At 30.5% G+C, this 20,951-nt stretch overlaps 8 protein-coding genes across 9 annotated transcripts; 3 read left to right on the forward strand and 5 right to left on the reverse strand.

Annotated features, from left to right (window-relative positions):
- Positions 1 to 13: 13 nt before the first annotated feature.
- Positions 14 to 1,660, reverse strand: LOC141531919 (large ribosomal subunit protein uL23-like). The gene is made up of 4 exons (XM_074250024.1): positions 1,521 to 1,660; positions 685 to 971; positions 472 to 599; positions 14 to 331 (listed from the first exon to the last, which is right to left on the reverse strand). The coding sequence occupies exons 1-4, from the start codon at positions 1,552 to 1,554 to the stop codon at positions 70 to 72; spliced, it is 711 nt and encodes a 236-aa protein (XP_074106125.1). The 5' UTR covers positions 1,555 to 1,660; the 3' UTR covers positions 14 to 69.
- A 78-nt stretch (positions 1,661 to 1,738) lies between these two features.
- LOC141531920 (large ribosomal subunit protein uL23-like) lies at positions 1,739 to 3,026 on the reverse strand. Its single transcript, XM_074250025.1, has 4 exons — positions 2,858 to 3,026; positions 2,742 to 2,773; positions 2,486 to 2,598; positions 1,739 to 2,159 (listed from the first exon to the last, which is right to left on the reverse strand). The coding sequence occupies exons 3-4, from the start codon at positions 2,596 to 2,598 to the stop codon at positions 1,898 to 1,900; spliced, it is 375 nt and encodes a 124-aa protein (XP_074106126.1). The 5' UTR covers positions 2,742 to 2,773; positions 2,858 to 3,026; the 3' UTR covers positions 1,739 to 1,897.
- A 113-nt stretch (positions 3,027 to 3,139) lies between these two features.
- On the forward strand, positions 3,140 to 4,909 carry LOC141531717 (uncharacterized). Its single transcript, XM_074249662.1, has 3 exons — positions 3,140 to 3,445; positions 3,735 to 3,873; positions 4,243 to 4,909. Exons 1-3 carry the CDS (start codon positions 3,386 to 3,388, stop codon positions 4,731 to 4,733), a joined length of 690 nt encoding a protein of 229 aa, XP_074105763.1. The 5' UTR covers positions 3,140 to 3,385; the 3' UTR covers positions 4,734 to 4,909.
- A 27-nt stretch (positions 4,910 to 4,936) lies between these two features.
- Positions 4,937 to 6,332, reverse strand: LOC141531716 (large ribosomal subunit protein uL23-like). Its single transcript, XM_074249661.1, has 4 exons — positions 6,258 to 6,332; positions 5,607 to 5,893; positions 5,394 to 5,521; positions 4,937 to 5,253 (listed from the first exon to the last, which is right to left on the reverse strand). Exons 1-4 carry the CDS (start codon positions 6,286 to 6,288, stop codon positions 4,992 to 4,994), a joined length of 708 nt encoding a protein of 235 aa, XP_074105762.1. The 5' UTR covers positions 6,289 to 6,332; the 3' UTR covers positions 4,937 to 4,991.
- A 641-nt stretch (positions 6,333 to 6,973) lies between these two features.
- Positions 6,974 to 11,533, forward strand: Swip (strumpellin and WASH-interacting protein). Its single transcript, XM_074249645.1, has 3 exons — positions 6,974 to 8,056; positions 8,981 to 9,882; positions 9,973 to 11,533. Exons 1-3 carry the CDS (start codon positions 7,224 to 7,226, stop codon positions 11,484 to 11,486), a joined length of 3,249 nt encoding a protein of 1,082 aa, XP_074105746.1. The 5' UTR covers positions 6,974 to 7,223; the 3' UTR covers positions 11,487 to 11,533.
- Positions 11,480 to 14,143, reverse strand: LOC141531715 (CUE domain-containing protein 1). The gene is made up of 4 exons (XM_074249660.1): positions 13,965 to 14,143; positions 13,748 to 13,892; positions 13,253 to 13,658; positions 11,480 to 12,711 (listed from the first exon to the last, which is right to left on the reverse strand). The coding sequence occupies exons 2-4, from the start codon at positions 13,847 to 13,849 to the stop codon at positions 12,497 to 12,499; spliced, it is 723 nt and encodes a 240-aa protein (XP_074105761.1). The 5' UTR covers positions 13,850 to 13,892; positions 13,965 to 14,143; the 3' UTR covers positions 11,480 to 12,496.
- Positions 14,144 to 14,279: 136 nt separating this feature from the next.
- On the forward strand, positions 14,280 to 16,099 carry Rpl10 (ribosomal protein L10). Its single transcript, XM_074249663.1, has 3 exons — positions 14,280 to 14,439; positions 15,022 to 15,327; positions 15,723 to 16,099. Exons 1-3 carry the CDS (start codon positions 14,417 to 14,419, stop codon positions 16,051 to 16,053), a joined length of 660 nt encoding a protein of 219 aa, XP_074105764.1. The 5' UTR covers positions 14,280 to 14,416; the 3' UTR covers positions 16,054 to 16,099.
- Positions 16,100 to 16,247: 148 nt separating this feature from the next.
- On the reverse strand, positions 16,248 to 20,246 carry Mrgn1 (Mahogunin ring finger 1). Of its 2 annotated transcripts, none has more exons than XM_074249649.1 (7): positions 20,154 to 20,243; positions 19,573 to 19,800; positions 19,103 to 19,499; positions 17,716 to 18,304; positions 17,482 to 17,642; positions 16,780 to 17,053; positions 16,248 to 16,705 (listed from the first exon to the last, which is right to left on the reverse strand). In XM_074249649.1, exons 2-7 carry the CDS (start codon positions 19,658 to 19,660, stop codon positions 16,532 to 16,534), a joined length of 1,683 nt encoding a protein of 560 aa, XP_074105750.1. In that variant the 5' UTR covers positions 19,661 to 19,800; positions 20,154 to 20,243; the 3' UTR covers positions 16,248 to 16,531. The 2 variants fall into 2 exon arrangements, 1 of the variants encoding a protein (XP_074105750.1); XR_012479975.1 differs by having other exon boundaries at positions 16,564 to 16,705; positions 16,780 to 17,072; positions 20,154 to 20,246.
- Between the last annotated feature and the right edge of the window lie 705 nt (positions 20,247 to 20,951).

A 20,951-nucleotide genomic window follows, 5' to 3' on the forward strand; every position in this document is an offset into this window, starting at 1 on the left:
AAAACAAAGTAGATAATTTTTTTTGTTACTTTAATCATTTGATAAGAATTATACATAACGAAAAAAGACTTATATAATGCCGATTTTGTTGGCGACATCCAGCGCGTCGTAGTCACGCGCAAGGCGAACGTAAGCCTTCTTGATTCCATCGGGTCTGATCAAAGTGTTAACTTTTGCGACGTCGATGTCGTATAACTTTTTGACTGAGGCCTTAATATGGTGTTTATTTGCTCTGGTGTGTACTATAAACACCAAGGTGTTGTTGTCTTCAATTTTTTTCATCGCAGCTTCCGTTGTCAATGGAAACTTGATGACATTATAGCCATCCATGCTATAAGAAATCATAAGCTTAATATCACCAACAAATTTTATTAATTCACGCCGTTAATTAAATAATCAATCAGTACAATTGATTATAAATTAATAGCGAATTATTATGAATGTCAAAAATTTTAAAGATAAAAAACATACCGGTTTCTATTAGGAACCGACTTTCTTGGGTATTTTGGGTTTCTCGGTGGTCTGAATGTCTTCGGCCGGTGGAAGTGCACCGAAGTACGGATCTTGCGGACACGGGATCCATGAACACCCTTTAAAACCTGCAATGATACTCTTATTAGTAACCAGTCCGACAATTCAAATAATTTAAAATGATTAATTTGATGATTAAAATAAAAAAATTACCTTCTTCTGGGTTTTTAAAGCCTTTTGCAAAGGCGCAGCCTTTCCTCCCTTGGGGATTTTCTTGGCAGCATGTTTAACTACCTTTGGCTTGGCAGTCACAGGCTTAGCTGCTGGCTTGGCAACTGGCTTCGCTGCCGGTTTAGCTGCAGCTTTAGAGGCTGCAGTTTTTGGTGCTGGTGCTGGCTTCTTTGATGAACCAGGTTTAGTAACCTTTGACGCTGTCGCAGCGGTCGCTGGTTTTTTCTCCTCTTTCTTCTGGGTTTTCTTTTCACCCGAGCTTCCAGCCGCTGAAAGTAAGAAATTTATTAGTAAATTAATTTTTTTTTCTCAAATCCAACTTGAATTATTAAAAAATAAATAAAATTTCTTATGGAAATTCACTAAATTAATTATTATTAGGAAAGTATAAAATTTATTAGTAAATTATTCAAGAAATTGTAATGTTATCAATTAAATATATAACAATTTTGTTTATTTACTATCATTAATTTATATTAATTGAAATTGTCATCAATCATCATAAAAAAAAAAAAATTATTTAAATATTAAAATAAATTTACATTCACTTAAAAAATTTTAGAAGCATATTTTTAATTTTTATTGTCATATTTTATTTATTTTTACGAAAAACAATTAAATTAAAAAAAATATTCGCTAGTTTCATTTTTTATTAAAGGTTAAACATGCGTCATATGACACGTTTTTTTGGTTATCTACCACCAGCGCAAATTTAAAAAAAATCACATTTTTTTTACAAAAATTAACTGAAAAAAATTTACTTAATAACTTTGTCATTTGCTAATCACAATATTTATCATAATATTTTGTAAAATTACCAGCTTTTTCTGTAGGCTTCGGCTTTGGAACCATCTTGTGTCGTCGTGACCAAAGGAAAGGACTCTGAGCAATCTAAACAAGGATTTAGTTGGACTAGTTACCACGTGGCCTGTTGACCAGCTGAAAAATCACTTGGGGAATTTTTCGAATGTCAATCAACAATTAACGACTAAAAAGATTAATAAAATAAAAATTTTTTTTAATTAAATATTATTACCCTTCAATTTAAATAAATAGTTTAATTTTTTTTAATAAAATTAATCCAAGATAATATACTCCAATATATTATCTCAATTTTATCTCGCGACTTAAGCGCCGCCTGTCGAGAGACATTTGGCGCGAATTTTTAAATTTTCATAAATTCTTCATTCTAGATCTAGATGATCCCAATCTTGTTGGCAACGTCCAGGGCGTCGTGTTCCTCTGTTAGACGGACGTAGGCTTTTTTATCGCCTCCTGGAGAATTAGTAAGATTAATAGCAGCCACGCTGACGTTGTACAGTTTCTTGACTGAAGACTCGATGTGGTTTTTATTCGCCTGGCGGTTTACGATGAAGACCAAGGTATTGCTGTCTTCTATTTTTTTCATCGCTGACTCCGTTGTTACTGGGTATTTAATTACATTGTAAAAGTCAAGTCTGGAAATTAATTTTAATAATTATTTCATTTGAATTTTTTTTTTTTTATATTAATTAATTAATTAATTTTGATATTAATTTTTTTTTCATTTATTAAAAACTTCATTAAAATTAATTTAACAAATATTTGATCATTTAAAATTTTTTTTTTATCAAATAAATTATGACAAAAAAAATTCACATTTAAATTCAATTTTTTAAATATAATTTTTCTGAACAAATTCAGCTGTCAAAAAAATTCTCAAAATTTAGTAAATGTCTGTTAAATTAATTTTTATAATAAAATAAATAATAAAATTCTAATTTTTTTTTTCATCAAGACTTACTTGCTGCGTGTTGGAATTAATTTACTAGGATATTTTGGATTTCTTGGCGGCTGTAAAGTTTTTGGTGTATTAAAATGAACAGAAGTTCTTATTTTATTCGAGCTATTTGACATCTAAAAAAAAAAAAAAAAAATAAATAAATTAACAACATTACTATTATTGTTATCGGCAATAAAAAATGTCAATTAAAAATTAGCAGACATTGTTATAATTTATTTTTATTTATTATTATAATAAAAAAATCAACAATAATTACCTTGTTTTGAGTTTTTAAACCTTTTAACAAACCTAAAATAAAAATAAAATTAATTAGTAACAATTAAAAAAATACTTGTTACAATTTTTTTAATTTTTAGGTTATAAAATTTCTACCTTATGGTTATTCCAACAAAATTTTACAACAAATATTCCGTAGAATAAAAGAACAACAATAAGAAAGTTTTTATTAATTAAAAAACTCAGAAGGTATGATATTTAATTAAAATAAATTTGTCATTTGTGTACTCATTAATATTTTGACATTTTTAACCATTTTAGTTGATAAACAAAATCTACGTTATCGACAGCATCGATTATATATTTAATCCAAACTATAGGATTGTAGATACACGCTATAGTCACTGTCATTTTTTTTTCCACACTGTAACTGTTTTTGTTGACATTCCTAACGGAGTTGACAGGTTAAAAAATGTCAATTATAAATTTATTATTAGGAACTAAGTGTTAATTTTTTTTATTTATTCAATTAATTAGAATTAAATGTATTTTTTTTAAATTGTACTTAAAGTTTTAAAAATTTTTTATAAATTAAATGTTATTTTATTGTGATAAATTTTTTAATAAAAAAAATCTGACAATATTTAAATGTCGGCTAACTTAATTTTAAATTATTAATAAAATATGGATGTAAATAGTGGTGTGTTTAAAGCAGTAGCTAGCAAAGTGGAAAAGAATGAAGAGGTAAAAATTTAGAATTTCTTTTTTTAGAAATTATTAATAATTTAAAATTATTTTGGAGTGTTAGATGATAATATTGAAATCAGCTGACATCTGACAATTTTTTTAAATTTTATTAATGAAAATTAATTTAGCAGATATTTAATAATTTTTTAATAAATAAATTATTGTATAAAAAAATGAGAAAAAAAATTAACATGTAGAAAATTTAATATTTATAGCAATTAAATTTATTAAAAAAATTTTTTAAATCAACAGCTGACTGCTAACTTCCGTATTATTACATTTTCAGGATAGTCAAATTAATGGAAGTTTGGAGGACAATAGTCAAGAACGTGATTCTGATCAAGAGTATCCCATCGATATGGAAGAAATTAAAATAGAACCTGATAATAATTCCGAGATTCCTGATGAAGATATGATAATGCCAGGTGTGACGGATATTTTCTTAAACTTCAAGATTTATGAACCTGAAATCAGCTGACATCTGAAAATTTTTTTAAATTTTTATAACAAATTAATTATGATAAAAAAAAAAATTTTTTTTAATTTGCACTTAAATTTTTTTTTTTAATTTTATTTAACAAACAAATTATTTTTAAAAAATTTTATTTTTGATTTCTTTAAATTTTTACAAGTCAATTTTTTTTTTCCATTATTTATTTGTAATAAAATTCTTAAAAATATTAAATATAAATTTCATCTAAAATTTGGAAATATCTTTTAATTTAAACTTACCAAATTTTTGGTGGAAAATCCCTAAAAAAATTTCTAAATTATTATAAATATTTAATTTTCAGGATTTGTCACAGTATACGTGGAAGAAAATAATTTTAACCAACCTGAATCAGTATCAATAACAACAAAAAGAGATGGTCTAAAAAATCGGAATAAATCCAATTACTACAAACTTGGACAGAAGCCGTATACTTGTGACATTTGTTTCTCGAATTTTAGTTCAAAAGCCTACGTAAACCTACACAAGCGTATTCATACAGGACAAAAACCCTACAGCTGTGAAGTTTGTTCCATGACGTTTAGGTTCAGACAAGCTTTTGAACAACATATAAGAATTCACACAAACGAGAAGCCTTTTAATTGTGATCTTTGTTCCGCAACTTTTCGTCAAAGAATTCAGTTGCAAAGACATGAGCTGCTGGCACACTTCAGGGTTTCTTCCAAAAGACAAAGTTCAACAAAAAAAGCAGCAGCCAAGAGGAAGACAACTACCAAGAGTAACAAGAAGCAAGTGGTGGAGATGAAAAAGGAGAAATTAGCTCCGTTTAATTAAAATTAGCAACTAATATTTATTTATAATGGCCAACGGAGTAGTAATAAATTAAATAATTTTAAGGAAATTTTTTTATCTTTATAACTTAACTTTCAAATAAATATTCTTCCTTCCAATTGGGAATAAAAAAGATAATATAAAATATTTGTAAAACTTATAAATAAATCAGAAAGAATATACGCCTGAAATGAAAACAAAGTAGATAATTTTTTTGTTACTTTAATCATTTGATAAGAATTATACATAAAGAAAAAAAACTTATATAATGCCGATTTTGTTGGCGACGTCCAGCGCGTCGTAATCACGCGCGAGGCGAACGTAAGCCTTTTTGATTCCATCGGGTCTTATCAAAGTGTTAACTTTTGCGACGTCGATGTCGTATAACTTTTTGACTGAGGCCTTAATATGGTGTTTATTCGCTCTGGTGTGTACTATAAACACCAAGGTGTTGTTGTCTTCAATTTTTTTCATCGCAGCTTCCGTTGTCAACGGAAACTTGATGACGTTATAAGCATCCATGCTGTAAAAAATCATAGGCTTAATATCATCAACAAATTTTATTAATTCACGCCGTTAATTAAATAATCAATCAGTACAGTTGATTATAAATTAATAGTGAATTATTATGAATGTCAAAAATTTTAAAGATAAAAAACATACCGGTTTCTATTAGGAACCGACTTTCTTGGGTATTTTGGGTTTCTCGGTGGTCTAAACGTTTTCGGCCGGTGGAAGTGCACCGAAGTACGGATCTTGCGGACACGGGATCCATGAACACCCTTTAAAACCTGCAATGATACTCTTATTAGTAACCAGTCCGACAATTCAAATAATTTAAAATGATTAATTTGATGATTAAAATAAAAAAATTACCTTCTTCTGGGTTTTTAAAGCCTTTTGCAAAGGCGCAGCCTTTCCTCCCTTGGGGATTTTCTTGGCAGCATGTTTAACTACCTTTGGCTTGGCAGTCACAGGCTTAGCTGCTGGCTTGGCAACTGGCTTCGCTACCGGTTTAGCTGCAGTTTTAGTGGCTGCAGTTTTTGGTGCTGGTGCTGGCTTCTTTGATGAACCAGGCTTAGTAACCTTTGACGCTGTCACAGCGGTCGCTGGTTTTTTCTCCTCTTTCTTCTGGGTTTTCTTTTCACCCGAGCTTCCAGCCGCTGAAAGTAAGAAATTTATTAGTAAATTAATTTTATTTACTCAACTTTTTTTTTCTCTTAAATCCAACTTGAATTAAAAAGTGAATTAAATTTCTTATCAATATTCACAAAGTTGATTATAGGGTTCAACAATTATACATAAATAAATAATTAAGCAATTTTGTAAATATTTTTTTCAGCCAAAATAGGTTATACACACGCCATGTGACACACGTTTTTTAACCAGTCATTACCAAGTGTCATCGTCCATATTAAATACCATTTTTTTTTACTTTAATTAATCGATTGACAGATAGGTTTACAATACAACATTTTTAGACACTTGATCGCCACTATTTCTAACATAAATATTCAATTAAATTACCAGATTTCGAAGTAGGCTTAGATTTCGCCATGATGTTATTACAAAAAGAAAGCCAACAGTTTCAGGAAGGAGGAGCTGCTTTGCCGGAAAACGAAAAAAATACTACCTTAATCGTTGATCAAATAAATTACAGTTTTATATTAGCTAAAAAATATTTTTCAATCATAAAAAATAATTATTTTTATTAACAATAAATTTAATTAATTGTTTTATGTCAATTCTCTTTGTTGTTTAAATAATTTAGACTTGTTTTCTGTCAATTTAAATTTATAGCGCCATCTGACGGGAAAATTTAAGCGCGCTTTTTTAAAAATGTTTTTTAGTTGTAATTTTACTTAAATTAAATTAATATCTGGCAATTTTTTGGATTTTTATAATTAAGTTTAATTTATAAAAAAATTATAAGTGCAATTAAAAAAAAAAATAAAATTTTTTTATGATTTAAAAATTGAAAAAAAAAAAAAAATAAATAAATAAATTTTGTAATTTTAAAATTAACAAAAAAATGATCAGCTGTTTAATTAAAAAAAAATTATAAGTGCAATTAAAAAAAAAAAAAAATAGAATTTTGTTATTATTTAAAAATTATCAGCTGTTTAATTAAAAAAAAAATTCTAAGTGTAATTTAAAAAAAAAAAATAAAATTTTTTTATAATTTAAAAATTAAAAAAAAATGATCAGCTGTCTTTCATTAATTTGAATAAAGAGTAAAAAATGTCAGTCAAAAAATGACAAATGACAGTTTAGTGCTGCAAGTCGTCCATCAGTCTATATTTCCCTAAATTTTGTAAATAATGTAAATAAAACCTTTCAAAATAACCAAATAATAATTAACAATTAAAAACAATAATTAAAGGAAAAAAAAATATGAAAACAAATTAATTTTAAAGTAAACAAAAAACTAACCTCAAAAAATTTCGTATTAAGTGCAGTGACAATAAGTAATTTTATTTTGAGTAATTAATAATGATTGAATCACCAGGATGGAGCACGGAGAGAGACAAGGAGATCCACAAAGCCGCAGGGAATGTCCAGCTGCGTAAGTACAGCAAATTATTCAACCGGCTGAGCGAGGAATGGTTCGAGAGCTCGTCATCACTGAGCTACATGCTGGAGGGCCCGATCCGCCTGGTCTGTCATGGGAATGAAGAAGACACTCTGCTGTCTCTAGTCGAGATGGAGAACAAGAACCTGTCAAAATTATTGGCGACTGTCGCGGCGACGTGCCGCGAGATTCGCCTGCTAAAGCAGGAGTCTAAGGAATTTTTTAAGAAGCTGTTTAATCATGGTGAGAAAAGCGACTCAGACATCGAGAGCAATAATTTTAATGCTCTGCTAGCTGATTTCCAAGAGCTGTCGTTGTATGTCAACAGAGTGATGACTGTGGTGAGTCTGACAGTTCAGCAGCTGGGAAGTTTGACGTCTGGTACCAATGAAATTTACCTACCGGCGCTGATAGAGCACTTGGTGGACTGCTTCGTGGTCCTGGTGACTCTGGATGAGATTGTCGACGCTTTGCCGATGATTATTGAACAGTGGAAGAAGTACCGGGTGCAAGTCAGGTCCGTGATGCACAATCCTGGCAAATTTGCGGTGTCTGAAGCGAAGCTACTGACTTTTGACAGGCTGCTGAAGGACTTGCATAATCAGCTGCTCACTAAAAGTTTGTTTGTCAAGGCCGTGGATCATGTGATGGATGTGAAGAAGAGCCCGGTGATGAATGATCACCTTGTTAGCTATTTGAAGAATCTTCTGAGTGATATCGAAGCTAAGATCACCAGTGTTTATTTAATTAATAAGTAAGATTTATTTAAATTAATTTAGTAAATTTTTTTGACAAAAAAAAAATTAACGTAGAAATTTAAAAACTCAATTTCAATAAAAAAAATCCTTCTAAAAATTTCCATTAATAATTTATTTTAATTTTACATGTGGAAATTTTTTGGACGAATTAACAGACACTTGACAATTTTTGAACAATAAACTAGGTCTAAAAAATTATTTTTAAAAAATTGCACTTAGAATTTTTTAGATCATCTAAAAATGGAATTTTTTAAATAAATTTTTCTTGCCATAATTTATTAGTTAAAAAATTTCTAAAAATTATCAGATGTCTCTCAATTTCACTATCATTAATTTTTTTTCATAATAATTTCAGTTATAAAATTCTAAAAAAATTTCTAATGTCTGTCAACTTCAGTGTCATATAACTACTAGCTAGCAACCTGCAGTCACTATTTGACTTTCGAGATTTACGGATTATCAATAAGAAAATTTTGGCTTAATGATTTTTTTATATTTATGACACTATACATAGCTTGGGTACTTTTTAAATAAATTTTAAAAATAATAATGCTATCACAGGATCAATTAAAAATAATTTAATGGACAAATATGACGGAACAAATTTATAGAACCAACAAACTATTAAAAACTCCTCCAAAAACTTGACATAAAAAATTGACTAATAAAAAATATATAAAACCAAAAAGCACTAATTTTTATCTCGACCTTTGTGATGATACCAAATTAAACTATAAAAATTCCTTTAAAAATAATAATATGCTTGTCACAAAATTTTCCTTACTCTTTCAATTATTTAAATCATAAATGACTATCGGTAAAAAAATATCAAACCCAATTTACGATAAAGATATTCTTATAAATCCCTTATAAATCAACCTCTTGATTATATAAACCATTAACAATATCAATTATTCCAGGTATTGGATCCGTCTGAACGTGGGATTAGTAGTATCCGTAAAACTCTTCGGAGTAGCAGACAAGAAGCTTTTAAAAAAGCTCTGCGACGTGAACAAGAAGCTCTATGCTGTAACATTAGTCGGCAACATAGTCTGGCTGCCCAGCAAGTTCCTCAGCGAGAACATCCCAGCGGAAACCAGTCCAGTGAACAACACCGTGGGGGAGCGCGCTCTGAGCATCAGGATGCAAAAGCTGTCAGTAACCTGCGGCGGTTTGATAAATAAATCAATGACCTGGTGCGTAGAAGCGAAGAACTTGCTCTGCGGGGTCGAATTCCAGATCTCGGACATCAAGAAGCAGTACTTGCTGATCAAGGAAGCAGTTACTTTAATGTCCCAGATCAACGAGCAGGTGTCCTTCATCACGAACGTCCACGCTTCGCTGGCGAAGCCGATGAACAGGAGCACAGTCCAGCTGATCTGCCGGATGATCGAGGTCCAGCGGACTCTGGAGACTACAGTCTACACTTTAGGACCTATGGTGGCCCAAGCTCAGAGCCGAGGTCTCCAGTATTTAAGCTACGAGATCCTCATCATCCTGGAGAACGCTCGCAAAGGCCTGGTGCAGAAAGACCAGGGCTACAGGAGAGAAAAGCTGGACGCTCTTTCTTTAACCTGCTTGAGCATGAAGCTGATAAATGGACCTGGTTCAGCAGACAGAAGGCTGATCGTCCGCTGCGCTTTGAGCTGCGTCAGGCAGCTCGCAGACGCTTTTAAAGATGACGAAGTCATCAAGCTGAAGCAGAAGCTGGATGACTATGACATCATTGCTGATTTGCACGCTAATATTGCAGAAGCTTGCGATTATTCAGTGTTGCTGCATCACCAGTCGATGATCCCTGCCTACCTGATGCTTGTAACAGGTAAATTCTTAGCTCGTACCAGAATTAATTTTATTAAAATTAAAAGAACTTAATAATTAATATTTAAATTTCTCCGTATATTTGTTTCAGAAAGCACGCAAGACATCAGCCACCTGGTGCACCTCCTGAACGCCTTCAACAGCGCAGTGATCCGCCAAGAACCTTCAGAGTTCACCGACCAGAGGGTGAAAGATCTCAAGGAAGCCGTGGTGAAGTACATCCTGGAGCCAGCTTGCCGAGAAATCGAAACCAGCCTCAGATTCCACGTGCACGCGCATCTGAAGCTAGATTCTAAAAACCCCTTCAAAGTGGGCGCCAAAGACGCGAGTCGGGTGGTGAGAGCTCTACCCTTACCGATCGGCGGTTCTCTGATCAGCGCCAAGCGGTTCGTGGAACACTACCTAGACGATATTTTTTATAACCTCACCACCGTAGCGCTGCATGACTGGAAGACCTACAAAACAATGCACGCGTTAGCGAAATACAAACTGGGGCTAGACTCCGTGCAGAACCATTTACCGACTCAGACCCTGGAACAGGGGCTGGACGCTCTGGAGATCATGCGGAACATCCACGTGTTTGTTTCTAAATACCTTTATAACCTTAATACTCAGACGTTTGTCGAGCACACTAGCGCCAACAAGCATCTCAATACAATCGGGATCCGCCATACTGCGAACTCGATCAGAACTCATGGAACTGGAATAATGAGCACCACTGTCAACTTTGTTTACCAGTTCCTCAGGGTTAAGCTTCACACGTTCTCGCAGTTCCTGTTCGACGAACACATAAAGTCAAGGTTATTGAAGGACATCAGGTTCATCAGGAACCAAAGGGAACGAGAACTGACACCGTATACTTACGAACGCGCTGAAAAGTTCCAGAAGGGAATCAGGAAGCTGGGAATGTCCAATGATTTGAGTTACTTGGACCATTTCCGGCTGTTGATAACGCAGATCGGAAACGCGTTGGGTTATGTGAGGTTAATAAGGTCCGGAGGACTCCACGCGTGCGCCAACGCGGTTTCTTTTCTTCCTGACATCAACACGCCGGGGTTCGAAGCTTCTGCGGGGAATTTAAAGTACTCCGAGACTACTCAAGCGGCTGCTAAGCGGCTGGATGACGACCTCGGAAATTTAGTTCGGAACTTCACCGAGGGGAGTCAGTACTTCAAACTTCTGGTAGATGTCTTCGCTTCGGCGTTCAGGGACACTAAGAGCCACCATCTTCAGCAGTTTTATGCGATTGTTCCGCCGCTGACGCTGAGTTTTGTGGACAACGCTGTGGCGAATAAAGAGAAAATTTTTAAGAAGAACAAAGATGGCGCTGCGTTCACTGATGATGGATTTGCGATGGGAATCGCTTATGTTAATGCTCTGTTGGACCAGAGCGCGGAACTTGATGGACTGCAGTGGTTTGAGACTGTCAATGCGCATTTGAACGGGGAGAAGATGCTCGCGGAGAAGATTGAAGGGGATGATGAGAAGCTCATGCAGACTAGGGCGCTGACGCTCAAGAGGCTAAAGGAGAGAAGTTCCGAGTTCCAGTTGTTGTATTACAGCCTTTCAGGAGCTAGGGTCTTTTTTAAACAGACGGATTATTAGTTTTGTTAAAGATTTTAATGGTTTTTAATACATTTGTTTTTTTAAAAGATTTTATTGTTTACTTTTTAAGTTTTTTAAATTAATCACAAGCTTTAAGTATTTTGTAAAAATGCAGGCTCTTTTTTTTGGACACTTTTTTGGATTATTTATGTTTTTTATTTTATTGGCAACTTTTTTTGTTTTTTACGGGTCTATTAATTTTATTAATTTTATTCGATGATCTATTAATAAAACAGTTAAATTTTAAGGAAGTATTCTGGTCTAGAAATTTGAAAAAATTGATTTTTTTTTTTTTGTAATTATTAACCAGTTAGTGTCCACAATTTTAATTTTCAATTTTTTGAACAAAATTTCTATTTGATACTGATGATATATTTTTTTTCGAAAAATTTGTAAAAAAAATTAAATACCAGTTTTAACAAATTTAAAAAAAAATTATAAATTTTTTAGAAAATTGTGATATTTATTTATTTTTTTTTTTTTTAAAAAAAAAAAAAAGATAAAATAGAAATTTTATCCAAAATTTTTCCAACTTCCAAACGAATTTTTTTTTTTTTTTTTTTTCTTTAATATTATAGTCTAAATAATTTTGATTGAAATTGATAAAAGTGTCCAAAAATTAACTTAGTAGAGCTGCACAGTCTAAAAAAAATCAATAATTAATAATTGATCACAATAATTGATTAAAAATAATAAATAAAAAAAAAATGACTAGAATGCGGTCAGCCAAATAAAAAAATAAAAATAAAACATAACTTAGTCTAATTGTAAGTATTTGTACGATTAATTAAATAAGAAGACACTAGATAATTAAAAATAAAAAATAAAAATGCTGATTGATTCAGTCTCTCAAGTGCTAAAACTAAATAACCGTTTGGATTTTACCTCAATTTGTCTACTTGAATTATTATCAATGCGATTAAAAGCTCCGAGTTCAGTCAGAGCTAGAGCTAGAGATTTTTATTGCACTAGCCAGTGTATATTATTGGATTTTAATCCCGTATAATTTTTTAACTTTGAGATCTTGAGTCCTCTGGGTCCAGAAGATCATCGCAGGATGCCGTCGGCGGTAATAATTGCCGGCCGCCACGCTTTTTAGTGCGAGTAAATACTTTTGTCAATTGAGCAAATTTACGTCGAGATACTTTGCCCATGTTTTTTAAACGTTCTCTGAATAAATCTTCGTCATTCCCGCTACACTTTTCACTACCGTGTAACTTGGAATCTAAGAAGAGAAAAAAACAAATATTTTTATTTATTATCTATATAATTAAAATAAACTAGGTCTAGAAAATTATTTTTAAATAATAACAGTTTGAATTTTTTAAGTAAATTTTTCTATTATTTGTTGAAAAAATTCTAAAAATTATCTATACACTAAAGAAAAAATTTTTTAACTTATAAATTATGGCAAGAAAAATTTATTTCATTTTTAGGTGATCTAAAAAATTCTAAGTGCAATTTTTTTAAAATAATTTTTTAGATCTAGTTTATTGTTAAAAAAATTTTCAAGTGTCTGCTAATTTCAGTTATAAAAATTTAATGAAAAAATTTCACATGTAAAATTAAAAAAAAAAATTTTTGTGGAAATTTTTAGAAGAATTTTTCTTTTAAAATTAGTTTAAAAAATTAACAGAGAAAAATTCCAAAAAATTATTTTTTAATTTATTAAAATTTCTAAATCTCAATTTTTTTTTGCCATGATTTTTTTGTTAAAAAAATGATCAAATACCTGATAAATTTATTTTCTAAATAAAAAAAATTACCGTGCTCCAGAGTGTTTAAAAAATCCTCATTCCATCTGAGCTCAGTCATAAACTCTTCATTCTGTAAAAACATAGCGATCCTCTCATCCTCCAACAGCGAATTGTCCTGAACAACAGAATCATGCGCGTCTTCCATTTGCTGTGGAATCCTGAGAAAGGAATCAGGAAGCGGCCCAAGCAACGGAGGCTGCCATTTGTGCATACTTTTAGACTGCTTACCGTCACAGGGATCCTGGACAGCCACCAGGACTTCCTGGTGGCCCATCAGTGCTTTTGGAGAAGAGTCACCAGAATTGTCACTTTGTTCCATCTCGCTCCTAATCTTCTCGTTTTCATTGTCAGTGCTCATAGCCAGCAGCTGATCGATAGTCGTGTCCACAGCACCTTGGTTCGACCTCAGCACAGCCTGACATAAAATAAATTAAATTAACAACAAAAAAAAATTACTATCACTTACTTTAATTAAAATAAAAAATAAACTGTCAATAAAATTACTTCAATGACATCGTCATCCATCTGCGGGAACATATTTTTGAAGTCAGCCATCGCCTGGTAGAACTCCAGTGTCGTTTGTTGTTGCTCAGCAGCCGAAGCCATTTTTTTTTTTTTTTATTTAATTAATATTTTTTTAATTTTTTGTCTAAAAAAATTAAATAAAAAATTATTACATAATTTTTCAACAACAAATAATCAATATTTAAATAATACCCACCTGTTTAGACGCAGCAATTGTTATTGAGCAGCTGTCAATAAACCAAATGTCACTTTTAAGTCATGGCACGGATTAATCTTGTTAATTTTTAATTATTATTTAATTGTTAATTAATAATTAGCAGGTAGCTGCAGAGCGAACAAATAATTTGACTAATTTAAAAAAGAACCAACCAGCCATTATTTTTTTTATTGATCGCGGCGCCACCTAGAAGCTAAAACTTCATGAAAATACGGCTTAGCCTATTTTCGCCAGTTAAATTTCTTTTTCTGACGCGCCTCGTATGACAACGGTATGTTTTTAGATTTATTAATTGATCTTGCAAGCATTTAACAATCTTTGCAATTTTTTACACTAATTATTTTTGTTTAAATTGTTTGGATATTTATTTGTTGGTTTTAATTTATATTTTTTTTTGTAACTTATTGTTGTTTTATTGTTTTAGTGTCAAAATGGGACGACGACCAGCTAGATGGTAAGTCATGCTTGTTTTAATTATTTTATTAATTTTTATTAAAAGTTTTTTTTTTTTTTTTTTTTTGATCAATTTTATTAAATTATTAATTTTTTTATTTAAATTAAAAATTTTCATAAATTTCTTAAAAAAAAATTGAAAAAAAATTTTTTATTAAAAGTTGGGTTATGCCATATGATGCAAGAGGGAAAATTGCAATTACTTTTAGAGATAATTTTTATAAAAAATTTTTTAAGTAAATTTTTAATTATTTAAAATTTTTTTTTCAATTAAAAATTAATGTCAATTTTTTTTGTTGATATTAATTAATATTATTAATTTTATTATTATTAAATTTCAAAAAAATTTTTTTATTATTAATTAATTAAATTTAATTATTAATCATTGTAATTAAATTTAAAATTGATAAAAATTCTTGTAAAAAAATAACAAAAATAATTTTTATTGAAAGCTCGGTTATTCAATAAGGTAAAAAAAAATTGTAATTAATTTTTAGAGTAATTAATTAGAATTTTATTTTGTAATTAAAATTGATTAATGTCAATTTTTTATGTTAATTAATTTAATTTTTTTTTTTAATAGTTATCGGTATTGTAAAAACAAGCCGTACCCAAAATCCCGTTTCTGTCGTGGTGTCCCAGACCCCAAGATCAGAATCTTCGATTTGGGAAAGAAGAAAGCCAGTGTTGAAGATTTCCCACTGTGTGTTCATCTGGTGTCAGATGAGTATGAACAGCTTAGCTCTGAAGCTCTAGAAGCAGGGCGTATTTGCTGCAACAAATACATGGTTAAGAATGCTGGAAAAGATCAGTTCCATATTCGTATGAGATTACATCCTTTCCATGTCATCAGAATCAACAAAATGTTGTCATGCGCTGGAGCTGATAGGTAATTTAATTGATAATCATTAAACATAAAAATTAAGTTAGCCGACATCTAAAAATTTTTTTTTCATTGAAAAAATTATTACAAAAAAATTTTTATTAGCAAAAACCTTGAAAAAATGTTAGTGTAATTTTTAAATAATATTTTTTTGTTTTAATTTAAAAATTGTTTGGAAAATATTAAATAATTTTTAATTTTTTTCATTAATTAAATTAAAACCAAAAAATTATTTTTAAAAAATTAGACTTACATTTTTTTTTTAGGTTTTTTATTTAAAAAAAAAATTTTTTTAATAATTTTTTCAATGAAAAAAAAATTTTTTCAATTTTTAGATGTTTGATAATTTTCATATAAATTAATTAATAAATTATTAATAAAAAAAAAAAATAATTAAACAGGCTCCAAACCGGTATGAGAGGTGCTTTTGGCAAGCCCCAAGGAACAGTAGCTCGTGTAAACATTGGCCAGCCAATCATGAGTGTCCGATCATCTGACCGTCACAAGGCAGCAGTTATTGAAGCTCTGCGTCGTGCCAAGTTCAAGTTCCCAGGACGTCAAAAGATCTATGTCTCCAAAAAATGGGGATTCACGAAATATGAGAGAGCTGAGTACGAAGAGCTGAAAAACGCTGGCCGTCTTGCCCCAGACGGTTGCAACGTAAAATATCTGCCAGAACATGGACCTCTTTCTGAATGGAAAAAATTCCGAGAGATTTTAGTACCAGTTTAAAGTTATAAAACTTTGTTAATTTCTCAATAAATTTTTTCCAACAATATTTATTAATATTTGCATTTATTTACATACAAAATTTTTCTACCTGTCATGGTAGTAATATTTATACATACATATAATATATAATAGATATAAATTTAAAAAATTCATTTACAATTATAATTTATTTATATATATTTTTTTTTAATAATTCGAATTATTTGTCAATATTTACTAAAACGCTCTGGCAATTAAAATTATTTATAAAATCTATTTTTTTAATTAATAATAATAATAATAATTAGTGGGTATTAGATTCAAAAGTATTAAATATACAAAGCCTTATACCTGACAATGATACATACAAATAATTAATCAATAAATCACATTTGTTAGTCGCGACTCGCAATACTATGCAGGAGATTCAATATTGTTTGTAGACCTTACGAATGACCGGAGACTCTGACATTAAATTTGTGTAAACATTAATTCTTTGTCAATGGGAATTACAATTTATTTCACTGTCGTTCTCATTGACATTGCTGGTCATCTCGTCGTCGATGTCCAGATCGCAGATGCGGTGGTGAGATTCTCTGGGGTCGGTGCTAGCTGCTGAATCTAGGAGAGGTGATAATTTTTCTGCTTCACTGTCCTCGTCTTGGCCCTGCACCTAGAGAAGAAATAAATTGTTTATTAATTTTTAATTAAATTTTTAGGATTAAATAATTTGTAATTAATTATTACGTCGTAGTGCGGCTGCTTCTCATTGACAAGTCTTAAAGTATCCCGAGTCCTGATGGAATTCTTCTCACGCGGATGACTGGTTTTGGCCCGCATACCCGGGGAGCGTCCATGCAACTCCTTCTGGTTGACGATGATCTCGTCTCTGGCCAGCAGAACAGACATGCGAAACTCCGGAGTAGGGCAGGGTGTCGCATTGCTGGACCTCGCTATCGCAGCTCCCGTTTCGCCGTCTTTTAGACCCGTGTGCTTCGACACTGGTGTTCGTTCTGCAGATCTGCAATGGGGTAGTTTTACTACCGATTGTATTAATTTCTAATCAACAACTACTTTTTTTATTTATTAAATATAATTCTAAAATATTTATTATTATTGTTAAAAATTTTTTTAATAAATATAATTTATTAATTTATTTTTTTTTGAAAAAAAATTTATGTTTATTAATTATTTATCATTAATTATTAATTAGTTATTTATAATTGAGCAGACAAAAATTAAAAAAAAAATTTTTTTTTAAAAATCTCATTATTATTATTTTTAAAGTCTAAATAAAATATACCGAAGTAAAATTATTTTTATTAAAAGTCACAATCTATTTTAATAATTAAAAAATTTTAATTAGTCATATTTATGCTCATAATTAAAAATAAATAATTTTTCGATTTAAAATTTCCCCAAAAAAATGACCACTAATAAATAACTCACCTATTTAAAATTTCAGCCGCCTGAATAGCACTAGCGGTATCATTATCTGGAGTATCAGGAGATTCTGGAGCTGGAATGACGACTCTCGGCGTATACGGGCCATTCAAGGCTTCTATCAATGAAACAGCTTCATACCCCGAGGGAATATTTTCACAGCTTCCCTAAAAAATAAAAAAAAACGAATTAATGGCTTCCCAATTTTCCACTTGAGCACTCCAACGCCTCTCAACTTACTTCAGGCATCGGAGGATTAGAAATAATAGCACCAGTAGCCTTTTGAAGCGCCTTAATTTGAAGAAGAGCACGGAAGGGAGCTCTGCAGATCGGACAGTTGTTAGCTTGGTACCTCAGAGAGTCAGCGCATCCGTAACAAAGACACAGATGTCTACAAGGCAGGATTAAAGTATCCCGAACATCGCACATGCAAATAACACACTCTGAGCCATTATCTTCAGCATCTTCGTCGCTGCCTTGCTGCTTTGTGTTTTCAGTGTTTTTATTTTCTATTCCGTAAATTTCCTGAAGCAAATAACATAAACCGTCGACGTAGAGCTTCTGCTTGAGAGCCTTTAGGATGTAGGATCCGTCAGACTGCTTCTCTACGACCGCTATCGTCGTGTGTGACTGCTTTGGCTCCTCTGATCCTTCCTCAGCCACGCAGTGAATAGCTATTGGAACTATCTCGCGGTCTGTGTTGTAGAGCAAGTCTTCTTCGTTGTAAAGACTCGGATCGAAGACGTGGGACGTTTGGATGAACTGCTGGTTTGCTCCTTTTTTGTAGTGATATGTCTCGGAGTTCATTGATGGATCTCTCGGTACATATCTAAAAAGTTTTAATTAGTCATTTATGATTTAAATAATTGAGAGAGTAAGGAAAATTTTGTGACGAGCATATTATTATTATTTTTAAAGGAATTTTTATAGTTTAATTTGGTATCATCACAAAGGTCAAGATAAGAATTAGTGCCTTTTGGTTTTATATATTTTTTAGTAGTTAATTTTTTATGTCAAGTTTTTGGAGGAGTTTTTAATAGTTTGTTGGTTCTATAAATTTGTTCCGTCACATTTGTCCATTAAATTATTTTTAATTGATCCTGTGATAGCACTATTATTTTTAAACATTATTTAAAAAGTACTCAAGCTATGTATAGTGTCATAAATATCAAAAAATCATTAAGCCAAAATTTTCTTATTGATAATCCGTAAATCTCGGAAGTCAAATAGTGACTGCAGGTTGCTAGCTAGTAGTAGTTATATGACACTGAAGTTGACAGACATTAGAAATTTTTTTAGAATTTTATAACTGAAATTATTATGAAAAAAAATTAATGATAGTGAAATTGAGAGACATCTGATAATTTTTAGAAATTTTTTAACTAATAAATTATGGGCAAGAAAAATTTATTTAAAAAATTCCATTTTTAGATGATCTAAAAAATTCTAAGTGCAATTTTTTAAAAATAATTTTTTAGACCTAGTTTATTGTTCAATTGCATTTTTAATTTTTTAAAATTCATCTATCATTTTTTTGCCATAATTTACTTATTACAAAAATTCTTAGAATTATTTAATATCTGCTAAATTAATTTTCAATAAAAATTTTAATTAAAAAAAATCTTACGAGACTCCTTTGGCTGTGACTTCTTCAGTACAAAAGTAATAAATAGTAATCGCACATCTGACATCGCAATCAAAAGTAAACTCGATATTAAACCTAGTGGTCTTTTTATCAACATCTCCTTCTCCAAAGTTCTTAATCGCATTGATGGTGTCATTAGACTCTGAGGACGTCGGCACGGGATCAATGCTCTTGGTCAGCCTCAGAGACTCCTTTCTGATGTTAACCAGACTCTTCAGTGTCTTGGTAGGGTCATTTGCCTGCGGTGGAGGGTACGGAAAAGGCGTCGGCCTACTTCCCAGGAAGTTCAAGTCCGCGTTTTCTCCAAACAAATAAGCCTCCGGCTGCGGCGTGTCAAACCTCTCTCCTCCCATGATGAAGTGACTTCCGAAGTAGTTGCCTGATTAACAAATTCCCTTTAGTAACCACTAAATCCGACAATTGGAGGAAATTAATATAATTAATATAATTACCTGATCTCGGAGGATATTTGTATGCATGATTTGATACTATGTCAACTTCTTCCACTCCAGCGTTCTGTCTGCTTGTCAGCGAACCCATTTTTTTTTTTTGACACTTAGTTTTTGAAGTGTGTAAATATTTTTGACAGATTGGACTAGAGACTGAAGATTGCGACAAGTAACTGTTTACTTGCTATTTGCAATAGTATCTTGCTGAACAGAATTTTAATACAGCGCCATCTGAAATTTTAATTAAATATTTTTTTAAAAAAAATTGGAGCACAAGAAATTTTTTTTTTTTTTTGGAGTTGAAAAATTGTAAAAAAAATTTTTCTTAAAAAAAAAAAACAAATCAACTCTAATAAATTAATAAATATAATTTTTGAATTATAAATTTTTAGAAAATTGGTTTTTTGAGAATATTTAATTTTTTTTAATTAGAATAAAATTGCAAGTAAAAATTTGTTTAGCTTCTTAATGATATAAATTAAATTTTGATTTTTTTTTTTTTACTTGCCAATTTTTAAAAATCTAAAAAAATTTTTTTATGTAAAAATAAAAAAAAAAAAAAGATTTAATTAAAAAAAACAAACCCAAAAAATTATGTTTGTTGACTCCAGTAAGACTTATCAATATTCAGCGGGTAACTTCTCAAGGTTTTTTTTGACACATGTACAAGCAGCAGACTGAAAATATAGATAACAAATTCCAAATGTGTAATGCGCAAGTACTTATTAAATAATTATAAATAAAACATGTATACCATTTGTTGATGCTGTCATAATATGAAAATTAATTTACCAGATAGTTGATAATTTTAATAATTTTTGTAATAAATAAATTATGGCCAAAAAAATTGACATTTAGAAATTTTAAAAAACTACAAATGCAATTTTTTGAAAATAATTTTTTAGAACAAATTTATTATTAAAAAATTTCACATGTAAAAATTAATAAAAATTACAAGTGAAAATTTTTATAAGCATTTTTTTATTATAATTAATTTATTAAAAAAATATGACATTAAAGTCAGCTGTTACTTGATAATTTTTTAATTTTCTTTAAAAAAAAAATTTGTTCTAAAAAATGATTTAAAAAAAATTGCATTTTTAATTTTTAAAAATTTCTACAAGTCAATTTTTTTAATAATTTAAAAAATTAAAATGAAATTTCTAAAATAAAAATTAAAAAAATTTTTAAAATTGACAGCTGACCGCTAACTTCAATATTATTTAGTTCGAAGTTAGATGCTCACTAAAAAAATAATTAACAAACTAATCCATGAGTCGCGAGGTAGTGGGAGAAACAAGTGCGTAAAAAAAAAAATATTTGTGTGTAAAAAAAAATTTAGTTGTGCGCTAACAGTCCTCCAGATAACATTAAGATTATTT

Source organism: Cotesia typhae, unplaced genomic scaffold (assembly GCF_013202065.1).
Source record: "Cotesia typhae breed Kobodo isofemale line unplaced genomic scaffold, CoteBio_Ctyphae contig_50, whole genome shotgun sequence".
In the NCBI taxonomy this organism is placed as follows: Eukaryota; Metazoa; Arthropoda; class Insecta; order Hymenoptera; family Braconidae; genus Cotesia; species Cotesia typhae.

Coding starts and splice junctions, on each gene's coding strand:
- LOC141531919 (XM_074250024.1), bottom strand. CDS start 1,554: ATGGTTCCAAAGCCGAAGCCTACAGAAAAAGCTG. Junction 600..684: donor CTTTAAAAACCCAGAAGAAG/GTAATTTTTTTA, acceptor GTATCATTGCAG/GTTTTAAAGGGTGTTCATGG. Junction 332..471: donor TCGGTTCCTAATAGAAACCG/GTATGTTTTTTA, acceptor GATTTCTTATAG/CATGGATGGCTATAATGTCA.
- LOC141531920 (XM_074250025.1), bottom strand. CDS start 2,598: ATGTCAAATAGCTCGAATAAAATAAGAACTTCTGTTCATTTTAATACA. Junction 2,160..2,485: donor TTAATTCCAACACGCAGCAA/GTAAGTCTTGAT, acceptor ATTAATTTCCAG/ACTTGACTTTTACAATGTAA.
- LOC141531717 (XM_074249662.1), top strand. CDS start 3,386: ATGGATGTAAATAGTGGTGTGTTTAAAGCAGTAGCTAGCAAAGTGGAA. Junction 3,446..3,734: donor AAGTGGAAAAGAATGAAGAG/GTAAAAATTTAG, acceptor TTACATTTTCAG/GATAGTCAAATTAATGGAAG. Junction 3,874..4,242: donor TGAAGATATGATAATGCCAG/GTGTGACGGATA, acceptor TTTAATTTTCAG/GATTTGTCACAGTATACGTG.
- LOC141531716 (XM_074249661.1), bottom strand. CDS start 6,288: ATGGCGAAATCTAAGCCTACTTCGAAATCTG. Junction 5,522..5,606: donor CTTTAAAAACCCAGAAGAAG/GTAATTTTTTTA, acceptor GTATCATTGCAG/GTTTTAAAGGGTGTTCATGG. Junction 5,254..5,393: donor TCGGTTCCTAATAGAAACCG/GTATGTTTTTTA, acceptor GATTTTTTACAG/CATGGATGCTTATAACGTCA.
- Swip (XM_074249645.1), top strand. CDS start 7,224: ATGATTGAATCACCAGGATGGAGCACGGAGAGAGACAAGGAGATCCAC. Junction 8,057..8,980: donor AGTGTTTATTTAATTAATAA/GTAAGATTTATT, acceptor CAATTATTCCAG/GTATTGGATCCGTCTGAACG. Junction 9,883..9,972: donor CTACCTGATGCTTGTAACAG/GTAAATTCTTAG, acceptor TATTTGTTTCAG/AAAGCACGCAAGACATCAGC.
- LOC141531715 (XM_074249660.1), bottom strand. CDS start 13,849: ATGGCTTCGGCTGCTGAGCAACAACAAACGACACTGGAGTTCTACCAG. Junction 13,659..13,747: donor TGGATGACGATGTCATTGAA/GTAATTTTATTG, acceptor ATTTTATGTCAG/GCTGTGCTGAGGTCGAACCA. Junction 12,712..13,252: donor TTTAAACACTCTGGAGCACG/GTAATTTTTTTT, acceptor TTCTCTTCTTAG/ATTCCAAGTTACACGGTAGT.
- Rpl10 (XM_074249663.1), top strand. CDS start 14,417: ATGGGACGACGACCAGCTAGATG. Junction 14,440..15,021: donor GGACGACGACCAGCTAGATG/GTAAGTCATGCT, acceptor TTTTTTTAATAG/TTATCGGTATTGTAAAAACA. Junction 15,328..15,722: donor TCATGCGCTGGAGCTGATAG/GTAATTTAATTG, acceptor ATAATTAAACAG/GCTCCAAACCGGTATGAGAG.
- Mrgn1 (XM_074249649.1), bottom strand. CDS start 19,660: ATGGGTTCGCTGACAAGCAGACAGAACGCTGGAGTGGAAGAAGTTGAC. Junction 18,305..19,102: donor GTCACAGCCAAAGGAGTCTC/GTAAGATTTTTT, acceptor AAAACTTTTTAG/ATATGTACCGAGAGATCCAT. Junction 17,054..17,481: donor GCGGCTGAAATTTTAAATAG/GTGAGTTATTTA, acceptor ACCCCATTGCAG/ATCTGCAGAACGAACACCAG.